General features: G+C 37.2%; 1 protein-coding gene and 1 pseudogene across 2 annotated transcripts in view; one reads left to right on the top strand and one right to left on the bottom strand.

Annotated features, from left to right (window-relative positions):
- PSME4 (proteasome activator subunit 4) overlaps positions 1–12,859 on the top strand; it is a 111,692-nt gene that overhangs the window by 13,067 nt on the left and 85,766 nt on the right. For both annotated transcript variants that reach the window (XM_081832018.1, XM_081832017.1), the window contains exons 2-3: positions 6,837–6,977; positions 7,609–7,725. In XM_081832018.1, coding sequence (XP_081688144.1) covers positions 6,837–6,977; positions 7,609–7,725 — 258 coding nt within the window. The remainder of the gene's footprint in view (positions 1–6,836; positions 6,978–7,608; positions 7,726–12,859) is intronic.
- LOC102734424 (DNA-binding protein inhibitor ID-2 pseudogene) lies at positions 9,741–10,186 on the bottom strand (annotated as a pseudogene).

Raw genomic sequence — 12,859 nt, 5'->3', positions numbered from 1 at the left:
GGGATCATGACCTGAGCCGAAGGCAGACGCTTAATGATCTGAGCCACCCAGGCGCCCCGATTGTGTAAGATTGTTGAATCACAGATCTGTACCTCTGAAACAAATAATACATTATATGTTAAAAAAAAAGAAGAAGAAGAAGATAGCAGGAGGGGAAGAATGAAGGGGGGGAATCGGAGGGGGAGACGAACCATGAGAGACTATGGACTCTGAAAAACAAACTGAGGGTTCTAGAGGGGAGGGGGTAGGGGGATGGGTTAGCCTGGTGATGGGTATTAAAGAGGGCACGTTCTGCATGGAGCACTGGGTGTCATATACAAACAATGAATCATGGAACACTACATCAAAAACTAATGATGTAATGTATGATGATTAACATAACATAATAAAAAAAAATAGAAAAAAAATAAAGAAGTGCCTCTTAGAGGGGGAATGCCTTAAGTCTGATATTGGCTATTTAATTAAGACTGTGTATTTTTAAATAATTTGGTTTCTTTTTGTTATACCATCTTAATATTTTCTAATTTATGTTTTATTATAATCAGACTGTTTGGCCAGAATAATGTCCATGTTAGAATTAAGTGAGTTTATGACCAGTTTTATAGGTATTCCACAGAAGATTGAAAAGAGGGCACAGTTTCTGTAATCTCATTTTTTGTCTTTTAAAAAAGTCAGCTTTATTATATAATTTTAATTACCTTTAGTCAAAGTCTGATTGAAATGTTAAAGACAGTCATTGATTTTGTTGTTTCTATTCAGCACATAAAATTTCATTTTCTTTTTCAAGACTAGGTATTAGGTATATGGTATACTTTTATCAGGAGAGGCATAATCCCTGGTTCTCTTTTTGTGATGTTAAGGGCCATTCTGCATTCTTTAGAGATTGCAAAATGGTTCTTTGCTTATTAGCTGCAGTTCTCTAAAAAACTTTTACTCCTGAACTATTGTTTACCCTGAGGTACAATTCTTATAGAAGCCAGGATAAATGTTTCATTGGTTCTCTTTATTTACCAGTTTTTTTTTTAAGATTTATTTATTTTGGAGAGAGAGCGCATGCCCATGCAAGTAGGGGGAGGGGCGGAGGGAGAGAACTCAAGCAGACTCACCGCGGAGTGTGGGCTCATCCGAGGGAGGGTTGGATCTAACAGAGCTGAGATGAGCTGAGATCACAACCTGAGCTGAAATCAGGAGTCCAAGGCTTAACAGATTGAGCCACCCAGGCACCCTATTTACCAGTTTTTAAGATAATGACTTGGTCCCATAGCATTCTTCAAGGGCATAATCTGTGGGGTTTTTCTTTTGTTTGTATTTATATTTTTTAGTTTCATTATGAACTCAATGGATTTAAACATACATTGCAGGTAATTACCGTGATTCATGCTCTGGTGTCATTTTTGGCTAGGGAGAACCCTACAACCTGACTCCTGTGCTCTTTTAAATAGGACTTTAGTAGTCTTTGATAAGGGCTGTTTTTATTAAAAGAAATGTAGAAATGCAGAAATATTGATTACCTAATTTTAAACATTGTATTTTACAACAGAAATTTGATATGAAATGTTTTTACATGTTTTAATTACAAAAATAATGCCTTTTTACTTAAGAAAGTTAGAATAAACAAAGGTATATAGGAAAACATGAAAATCACTCCATTTTACCATAGAGGTAATGTGTTATGGTGTCTGTTTTATCTTTTAATCTTAATGTATGATTATATATTTTCTTTGGTTGTATTCATATATGTTTTGTATCTTGCTTTTTTTAAAAAAGATTTTATTGGGGCGCCTGGGTGGCTCAGTCGTTTAAGTGTCTGCCTTCAGCTCAGGTCATGATCCCAGGGTCCTGAGATTGAGCCCCACATTGCTCTCCTTCTGTGTGCTCTCTCAAATAAATAATAAATCTTTTTTATTTTTAAAGATTTTATTTATTTATTTGACAGACACAGCAAGAGAGGGAACACAGCAGGGGGGAGTGGGAGAGGCACCTGAGGCACCCAGGCGCCCCTAAATTAATAAATCTTTTTTTTTTTTAAGATTTTATTTATTTATTTGATAGAGAGAGCAAGAGAGCACAAGCAGGGGGAACAGTAGAGGGAGAGGGAGAAGCAAGTTCCCCGCCAAGCAGGGAGCCCGATGCGGGGCTCGATCCCAGGACCCTGGGATCATGACCTGAGCCAAAGGCAGACGCTTAACCATCTGAGCCACCCAGGTGCCCCCTAAATTAATAAATCTTAAAAAAAAAGATTTTATTTATTTGAGAGAGAGAGAGTGCATGCGAGAGAGCACAAGCACAAGCAGGGGGCAGGGGCGGGGCAGAGGCAGAGGGAAAAGCAGGCAGGAGCCCCTCTCCGTGTTTGATCCCAGGACCCCTAGATCATGACCTGAGCCAAAGGCAGACGCTTAACTGACTAAGCCACCCAGGTGCCCCTTGTATCCCGCTTTTTTTTTTTTTAATAAGACATTTCATTTCACATCCACTAAAGTGCTTTAAAAACATATTTTAAATGACTGCATTATATCTAAAGGCATAAACCACAATTTAGCAAACCATTCTCTTATGTCGGCTTCCTTTTTTTTCCCCAGGAAAATTTTACTGCAAATGTGCAATGAAAAACTTTGGTATTTTGACTTTGATATTCTAGATTTTTACTTAGGATGTATTGTTAGATGTGGAGTGGTTTTTTTTTTTTTTTTTAAGATTTATTTATTTGAGAGAGAGAGAGTGTAAGGCGGGCCGAGAGGAAGAGGAAGAGGGAGAGGATCTCAAGCAGACTCCCTACTGAGCATGGAGCAGAAATCAAGTCAGATGCTCAACCACTCGACTGACTGAGCCACCCAGACGACCCTAGATGTAGGATTTTTTAAAAGCGATTGAGTCCCACATGGGGTTCCCTGCTTAGCAGGGAGCCTGCTTCTCCCTCTGCCCCTCCCCCTGCTTGTGCTCTCTCTCTCTCTCTCTCTCAAATAAATAAATAAAATCTTTCCAAAAAAAAAAAGATCCATCAGTGTTTTAGATGAATATAGTTAAACTCTAGTTTTTAAATTTTATAAGTAAAATTCCATTTTTTTGTCTTTTGAGTAGGACTACCCAAAATAAAGCATTTACTTAAGATTAAATGTCATTGCTAAATGTCTTAACATCTTTTATAATTACAAAGTCTTTTTTTTTTTTTTAAGATTTTATTTATTTATTTGACAGAGAGAGAGATAGCGAGAGAGGGAACACAAGCAGGGGGAGTGGGAGAGGGAGAAGCAGGCCTCCCGCGGAGCAGGGAGCCCGATGCGGGGCTCGATCCCAGGACCCTGGGATCATGACCTGAGCCGAAGGCAGACGCTTAACGACTGAGCCACCCAGGCGCCCCTATAATTACAAATAGTCTTAATGTTGTTCTGAAATTATATTAATTTTACTTGATTGATGGCTAAAGTTAGAACCTTAGAAACCCAGCGATGGCCTTAAAGAAAAATAACTGGTGAATGACAAAGCTTGTATTGAAACCAGTATTTTTAGCCTCTTGTCAAGCTCTAATTCTTAGTTCATTTCAGTAACGTATAATTTTGTATTACTTCAAACTTCCTTGTAATGAATAGTAAACTATCTTCAGGTTGTATAGTAGAAAAAACCTTGACAGTATTGCACACTTTATTAAATAACTACTGTTCCTGGTATGCTACTGCCTTTCTTTGCTTGAGATTAAAAATTAAAACATTTGATTAATACGTATAAGGTTGTGAGGAGGAAGGAAGCAATTAAAAAGTGCTTTTGTATTATCTTTCATAGTTTTTCTCTCCTGTGGGAGGATGGAACATAATGACATCATCTATATATTCTGGATAGTTTAAGAAACTCTGTTCAAAAGATCAATCATGACTGTTACCAAGGTTTTCAAGTATTTTGAGACCTCTAATAGTAATTTTTAGTTCTAAAACTTAAAGTGAAAATTAGAAAAAGAAAAGATTATCAATATGGTCAAAAGTAGGATTTTTGAACATAAATATACAGAAAAACCAACTGGAGTAGTTTTTGAAAAATGAAGGTTCTTAGTCTCCACCCTGAGTATTTTTTTTAATTTTTTTGAACAATTTTATTGCACTTCACACTCCTGGTATTTTAATGGTCTAGATTTAAGATGGAACTCAGGAATATGCATTTTAAACAGTCCAATAGACATTTGCTAGGTATTATCAAGGCACTTTTTCCAAAGTGGGTATACGACTTTATACACCTACCATTAACATATGAAAGGTCCGGTTGTCCCACATTCTCACCCAAACTAGATATTATTAGGCTTTTTAGTTTTAGTCAGTCTGGTGGGTGTAAAGTGATACCTTACTGTGGTTTTAATTTGCTTTTACTGGTGAGTAAGGGTGTTGAGTATCTTTACATATGCTTATTAGCCATCTGTATGTTGTCTTCTGAGAAGTGCCTGCCTGAGTCTTTTGCCTTTTTTTTTTTTTTTTTTTAAATCTGGTTGTGTCTACTGATTTGAAGGAGTTCTTATGTAATTTGCATAAGAGTACTTTCTCAGGTGGATGTATTCCAAATATCACATTGGGCTTTTCACTTTTAATAGTGTTTTATTGTGAACGGAATTTCTCAATTTTTATGAAAAGCAATTATTAATTTTCTTGTACTTTTTGTGCTCTTCAGAACAAATTTTTCTTGGACTGCATTTTGAGAAATGCTGAGACAAGAACCACTTTCTGGTTGACAGGAACTGTTTCCTGGTTGACAGGGAAAATAGAAGGTTTCTTTCTGAGTAATCCCCTAACATCTCTAGTTTTGTCAGCAGTTCTACCTCCTCTAGGAATCCCCCTGTTGGTCTCTTCTTTTCATAATATTAAATTTGGGGCTCTGAATTTTGTGTTCCTAATGTTAAGCGTATAGTTGCCTTTCTACTGCAGTAAATGCAGTGGACTGTAGCTAAGTTATTTCGATGACTTAGAGCCATGTTTCCCCAGTTTTTGTCCAGAAGTATCCTAGCCACAGAGGAAAGTACAGAGCTCCAGGGGCATCCAGAGTCCTGGCTAGACCTGAAGTAGCCACTGAAAGCAAAGGATGGTTCTTTGAACTCTTCTCCGTGTAGTTTTTAGGAATATAGTTTGCTTTCATTTGAAAGTAGTGTTGATTCTACCTTTTACTCCAAAATTTAGAGTGAACTTGAGGGGAGGCTGCAGAAGGCTGTACCACGTTTATTCAGCAACTTAAAGTGCCCCTGGTAGCCCTGGGCTTAGGGTTTTTATATATTGCCTTCACTATTCCATTTGCTTTACCAGCCCAGTGTAGTTAAGAAACTTGCACAGTAATTACTGGCAGAAGCAAAACAGTATTTCACTCTCGTTGCTCTGCTGTCTATACTATCCGGTCACAGAGTACTAAGGTGAAATCATGGGATTCTGTCTTGAAACAAGAGAAAAGAGCTGAATGAATAAATAAATACACAACAGCCTGAGAAAATGAAAAAGTATGTTTTTAGTGGACCAAGAATTTTGAGGAATTTCTGGAAAGGAAAAGCAGTTAGATACCCTAATTTTAGAAGTTAAGCATAAATTCAATTTGATCTTAGCTATTGGGGCAGTGCTAAAGAACATATAAGGAATATTAATATCTTTTCTGTTGGTTTATGTATTTGTAAAATGATTCTTTCTCAAAGGTGTTTATGATTTTTAAGTGTTCACTAATTTGTTCTAAGTAGTTTTGGTTACTTAAGTTTTTGTTACTTATGCATCCTTAAAATAGTCTATAATTAATTAGTCATTCTTGCTTTTTAGGACACCTTTTCCTTTGCTTGTAGTCGATGCTTTTGATTACCTTGGTTATCTAAAGTTAAAAAACTAAACATGTATAACTTTGAAGTAAAATACTATATTATTTTTGATAGTAACTTAATTTTAGTATAACTGTGAGTTAACTCAGAAACACATGGTATTATAAGTTATGTAACTTGGTGTATTTTAGGATTCTAAGCAAACCATTATTCTTTCTTCAAAGATTCTGTGGTTAAACAGTAAACTTCTATATCTGTACTCTCCTGTTCTGTTTTATTCTTTATATTGTGATATGCTGTTTTTAAGTAGTTTTAGGAGTTATATATAAACAGATAATTCTCTTGAATGAGCACTTACTTAATAAAAGGAAGGGGACAAAGGAACCCATTTCAGGGATACTAATGGCCAAAGGCCAGTTAAGACCAAACAACAATAAGACAACAGTATTTTAATTGGTCACTGAATGTTGATGAGAATTCAGTTATCATTATAAGCCTTTTATTAATTAAATTATTATTTGGTAGTCTTAATTAAAACAGAATAATTTTTCCTACATAATGAGTAAAGATATAAATGCTTAACATCAAGGGCATTTGAAATTAAGGTGTCATAATACATATTTTTTTTTATTGTGGCAAAAACAAATTTATTCTTAACAATTTTTAAGTGTACACTACAGTATTATTAGCATATGTACATTGTACAATGGATCTTCAGAACTTTTTCATCTTACATAACTGAAACTCTGTACTCCTTGAATAACTCCGTGTTTCCTTGTTTGCCCCACCTCCATTTGTCCCTGGTAACTACTATTCTACTTTTTGTTTCAATGAGTTTGATTATTTTAGATACTGCATATAAGTGGAATCGTGCAGTATTTGTCTTTTATGATTGGCTAATTTCACAGCATAATAATAATACACACACACACCACAAATACACACTGCATTTTGTTTATTCATTCATCCATTGATGGACATTCATGTTTCTTCCACACTTTGGCAGTGAATAATGCTGGCAGTGAATATGGGTAACTTATTTTTAAAGGCTATATTGATTTTTCTGTTGCAGATATATTCGACTTTATGGGAGAAAATTTAGCAAAGAAGATCATGTTCTTTTTATCAAGTTATTGTATGAGCTGGTATCAATTCCAAAACTGGAAATCAGCATGATGCAGGGATTTGCCCGTCTCTTGATCAACTTGTTAAAGTAAGTACATTTCCTGTGATTTCTGCTAACAGTTTTTGGTTTGTTTCTTCAAGGTTTTAGGCAACAAGAGCTAAGTGTTCTTTGGTAAGAAGACCCAAGTCCCAAATTGCCAGTTTGCAAAAAGTTTGCAGAAAATTTTATCATAAGTTTAAGCCATACGTGTTAATTAATTAAAATTCTGTCTCCTTGTGAGGCCTTCTGTTTTGTAGCACACATGGAAATATATGTTACTTGATGTTCGTTTAAACTAGTTTTCTTCCATTATGTATGTGGTAAGATCCTGAAGGAGTCATGAATCATTTATTCTTTATGCCTATGTACCCAGCACAATGCTGGAAACAATTAAATACTCCATAGATAACATGGGAAAATAGGGTATTCATTGGCAGTAATGGTGGCACAAATTTAAATGCCCCCTTTTACCTGGTGCTCTTTGAGGTTTGAGCAGCAGTAAGAATCTGGTGCATTGTTCTTCCTACTACTGCATTCTACCAGTGAGTTTCTGTGGATAGGGAAAAGCAAGGCCCACCAGGATGACAGCAGCATTTAACAACTGTCATCCCTGTGTAGTAGGTGTAATATAAACAGCTGTGCATGAATATATACATATATGGTTACTTTTTTTTATTAGGAAAAAGGAACTTCTTTCAAGAGATGATTTGGAGTTACCTTGGAGACCACTTTATGACATGGTGGAAAGAATACTATATTCCAAGACAGAGCACCTGGGATTAAATTGGTTTCCTAAGTAAGTTTCCTTTTAAAGTACTTCTTTGGGAGCACTTGGGGCTTTTTAGAATTTGGTCATAATTGAGAAATGATTGGGTTATTTGAGATAAGCAAGTAGACATTTCAGTGTGCTCGTTTCTTTGTAACTTCACTCTCAAAACAATTTATTGCCCTCTTTAAACTGTATCTGAAGTTACACTTAAGAATTTCCTACCAGGATATCTGACAGCTAACATTACCATACTGGCCAAAGACAGCAGATTTTTGTTTGAAATCTAGTATTTTGTCATTGAAAGTAATGCACATTTGGCATTCTTCATTATATGTTCACATGTGTTTTAATTCTTCAAGTAAAATGAATGCCTCAAGAAGAGGAGCTTGGCATATTCCAGAGGGTACCCACATCCCAGTTAAAGAAACGTTAGTTTCACTGACTGTTCATGGAATGCAAGCTATTCAAATGCACAACTTCTTGGTTTAGACACACTAGGATGCAGTGTTTAAACATACTAGGATTATGAATGTCTGGTTGATTATACCTTCTTTTATGTACATCCTAACTCTTCCAGATCTCTAATTCTGGTACCTTTTGTATTTTATTATGAGTTTACAGAATACAATATGATGATCTGTCCTTTTTTGGTAAATAGTGATTTTTTTTTTAAAAGATTATTTATTTGGCACAGAGAGAGACGGCGAGAGAGGGAATACAAGCAGGGGGAGTGGGAGAGGGAGAAGCAGGCTTCCCGCAGAGCGGGGAGCCCAATGTGGGGCTTGATCCCAGGACCCCGGGATCATGACCTGAGCCGAAGCCAGATGCCTAATGACTGAGCCACCCAGGCGCCCCTGTAAATAGTGATTTTAGACTTGACTGCAAAGTATCGTTCTTCCTTGTTAACAAGGCTTTATCTATTTATGATCCAGCTCTTAATTTTCTCAGTCTTGGTATATTTGGCTTAAAATACTCTTAAACTTTGGCTCATTCGGTTAAATGTCCAACTCTTGAACTCAGAGTCGTGGGTTCAAGCCCTGCATTGGGCTACTTCAAAAAAACAAAACCTCCTTTTTTTTTCTTTTCGTTTCTTTTTCTTTTTTTTTTTGACTTCAGATATGTTTATTATAATCTTATACAGTTTACATAAATTTGGACTTGTATTTATTTGGGCTCAGTTATAACATAGCATAATAAAAATCTAAGCACTGGTCCTCTGAAATAAAGCAGGCAATCACCATTCAATAAACATGATTTAATTTGTATAAAAGGGTTAAGTTTACAACTAAACTATTATAAAAAGTTTAGCATAAGTACATCATTACACTTTCTTTGTATGCAGAAATATACATCTCTGCCACTATACAAGAAAACTCTAATTAAAGAGTTCACAAGGTTTCACCACACACACATGCACGTGCTTGCGCGCACACGTGCACATATACATACATATATATACACACACAGCATTCATTAGGCTTGCGTCAAAAGGGTCATTTCTGGCCAAAAGACTTCATTTAAGTAACTGAATACTGGATTCTTCTAGTATTCACGCTCCACCTTTGAAAAAAGGCAAAGTCTGTTTTAATTGGGAAATTCCTTACAATTTTAATGTTTTCACTCCTCATGGTGGAAATAGTATATAAAGAAAATCTTCCAACTGCAGAAAGGGCATTTAAAAGTCTTTTTCATAAATAACTAATATCACAGTCCAGGTCAGAGAACACCCTGGGGAAGATGGTCATTCTTAGTTTTCTTTCCATTTTTAAAAAATGTCCATTCAGTTTGTTGTTCCTCTTGTGAAATGGTTGAAAAATAAGTTCAGGGGGTGCCTGGGTGGCTCAGTCGGTCAAGCGTCTGCCTTCGGCTGGGGTCATGATCTCAGCGTCCTGGGATTGAGCCCCGCATCTGGCTCCCTGCTCAGCAGGCAGTCTGCTTCTCCCTCTGCCCCTCCCCCTCCACTCATGTGCACAGGGGCTTTCTCTCTCCCTCTCACAAAAAATAAATAAATAAAATCTTAAAAAAGTAAGTTCAGTGATCCTGTGAATTCGTTGTTCTTGTGCAAAGAAAAGGAAAGTCATGAACACCATTTATTCAGCCACAGAGCGCTTTGCTGTCATTTGATATTAATTCAGAAGAGAATTCAGAAGCCTGCAAGGACAGGATACTGATGTCCGTGTTTAGGGTGGTCAGCAGTGCCCTGGATGCCTGGCTCTGTCCGGGTCGCTAGTAGTATGGGCTGACAATAGTGGGGTGCGAGTCCAGGGTGATCTGCAGGTCCAAGATGCCTTGTTGCAGGATTTCCATCTTGCTCACCTTCTTGTTCTGGGGGATGCTGGGCACCAGCTCTGTGAGTTTGGAGTAGCAGTCGTTCATGTTGTACAGAAGGCTCATCGGGTCCTCCACCAGGGCTTTGCTCCAGGAGATGACCAGGCTGTGGTCCAAAAGACTTTTTTCTAACAGGCCTCATTGCACTAAAGGCTTTCATGCTGATGTGTGAGGAAGGAGAGACCAGGAAGGAGCCGACTGCCCAGGGGCTCATGCCTCCGCCACCTGTGGATCTTCCTGGGCTTTCTGTGCTCCACCCCGGGCTGGGCTCAGAATCTTCTTTGTTATAAGTAGGCTCCACAACTCAGGGCTTGAACCCGCGACACTGAGATCAACACCTGAGCTGAAATCAAGAGTCCGAGGCTTAACTGACTGACCCACCCAGGCGCCCCTAAGAAAAAACTCTTAAAACTATTTGTAATCGAGGTTTATTTTTAGGAAAGTTTCTACAATTTTCTTCAGTTTACCTCTCCTCTCATTACCTAGAGTTGTTTGTCATACACATATGTACTTATTCCTGAAGAGCACCATTTTACACACTTGTGTTATTTTCCTCTTTCTTTTTTATAAATTAAGTCCTTAAAGATTTATTTCTGTGATTTCTCTCTCAGTTCTAGTCATGTTTTCATTATTTCATGACTTCTTATAGCCTCCCCAGTTCAGTTATTTTAATCCATGATCATTTCTCAGGCTTCACAGAAGTCAGAAGCCTTTGTTATACCCTTACCATAGAATTTTTTGAAAATGACTGCAGATGGCAGACTTTAAAAGATTTTTAGGTCATAAGTAAATAGTGAAATGATATAAATGAAAAGAGTTTTAAAAAAAATGACTGTAGGTGATCCTGAACTTAGGACGTAATTGGTTTTTGGACAATGGTCACAAATAGGGTGGTGAGAGATCATTTCTTTCCTGAAGATTTTATGGGTTAAAATGACGAAACCCATTTCAACCATAAAAAGAGAAAATTCATCATGAAGCTAAATGGTACATCTTCAAATGTATTTTTACAAGTATTATTATGAAAACCCAAAATTTAGCATAAAAGCTTTGTTGTAAAGATTCTGAGTATTAATTCTGCTGGAAGAAACATGGCACGGATTGGATTGACTGGGCCTTCTTAAAATATGAGGCCGTTGAGGCTTTGACTGGAATCACAGCTTCATAGATTTCAGGGACCTTTAAACTGTGTTCAAAATAAGTTATCTTTTTGAAATTTTCCTGGCTGGTTTTTTGGCTGCCTCAGAAAATCTTTGGTAAATGCTAGGGGAGAAAAGTCAGCTTCTTCAATAATTTCTTCTCCAGTTAGGTCCTTTACTTGCTTTTTTGTGACCAACCTCCTTACTTCCTGCCCTGAGGTGTATCTTTTCAAAGGCAGCTGCTTCCTTTTAAGTCCTGCATGGTCACTAATACATATCTATGGCTTTCTTCTTTCCTGGAAATTGTGTCAGAGCTTATCACTGTTCATGTCAGTCACTGCTTATAGTTCAACCCTGCATCTGGATACTCTGCTTATTACCATGTCTTTTCCTGAAGCATCCCGTCATTCTTGCTCTCATGGAAACCTCCTTCCTTAGAAGTTTGACCATGGCTGTTCTTGGTCTTTTGAAGAAACATCGTGTCTTTGCTGAAATAAATCTTTGCTTGGTTTAGAGCAGGCAGCACCCCCTTTTGTATTGTGTAGTTATTTTCAAATGAAATTTGTAAATAATTTACTTATATTCTTTATCTGTACTCAATGACAAAAATAAATATAAATAATGTCTTTTTTTAATTTAAATTCAATTAATCAACATATAAGATATTACTGGTTTCAGAGGTAGAAGGCAGTGATTCATCAGTCTTACATAATACCCAGTGCTCATTACATCACAATCCCTTCTTAATGTCCATCACCCAGTTAGCCCATCCTCCCACCCTGCTCCCCTCCAGCAATCCTCAGTTTGTTTCCAATGATTAAGTCTCTCTTATGGTTTCTCTCCCTGTCTGATTTCGTCTTGTTTTATTTTTTCCTCTCTTTCCCTATGATGCCCTGTTTTATTTCTTAAATTCTACATATAAGTGAGATCATACAATAATTGTCTTTCTCTGAATGACTTACTCCACTTAGCATAATACCCTGTAGTTCCATCCACATCGTTGCAAATGGCCAAATTTCATTTTTTGGGGGATGGGTGAGTAGTATTCCGTTGTATACATATATCACATCTTCTTTATTCATCTGTCAATGGACATCTGGGCTCTTTCCATAGTTTGGCTATTGTGGACATTGCTGCTATAAACATTGGAGTGCAGATGCTCCTTCAGATCACTACATTTGTATCTTTGGGGTAAATACCCAGTAGTGCAATTGCTGGGTCATAGGGTATCTCTATTTTCAACTTTATGAGGAACCTCCATACTGTTGTCCAGAGTGGCTGCACCAGCTTGCATTCCCACCAACAATGTAGGAGGGTTCCCCTTTCTCCGCATCCCCGCCAACATCTGTCGTTTCCTGACTTGTTAATTTTAGCCATTCTGACTGGTGTGAGGTGGTATCTCATTGAGGTTTTGATTTGGATTTCCCTGATGCCGAGCGATGTTGAGCACTTTTTCACGTGTCTGTTGGCCATTTGGATGTCTTCTTTGGAGAAATGTCCATTCATGTCTTCTGCCCATTTCTTGATTGGATTATTTGTTCTTTGTGTTTTGAGTTTGATAAGTTCTTTATAGATTTTGGATACTAGCCCTTTATCTGATACGTCATTTGCAAATATTTTCTCCCATTCTGTCAATTGTCTTTTGGTTTTGTCGACTGTTTTCTTTGCTGTGCAAAAGCTTTTTATCTTGATGA

The sequence above is a fragment of the Leptonychotes weddellii genome, chromosome 10 (genome assembly GCF_054177405.1).
Source record: "Leptonychotes weddellii isolate Sample4059 chromosome 10, ASM5417740v2, whole genome shotgun sequence".
NCBI lineage: Eukaryota > Metazoa > Chordata > Mammalia > Carnivora > Phocidae > Leptonychotes > Leptonychotes weddellii.
Note: the sequence above shows the minus strand (reverse complement) of the source record. Positions and strands in the feature narration are given on the sequence as shown.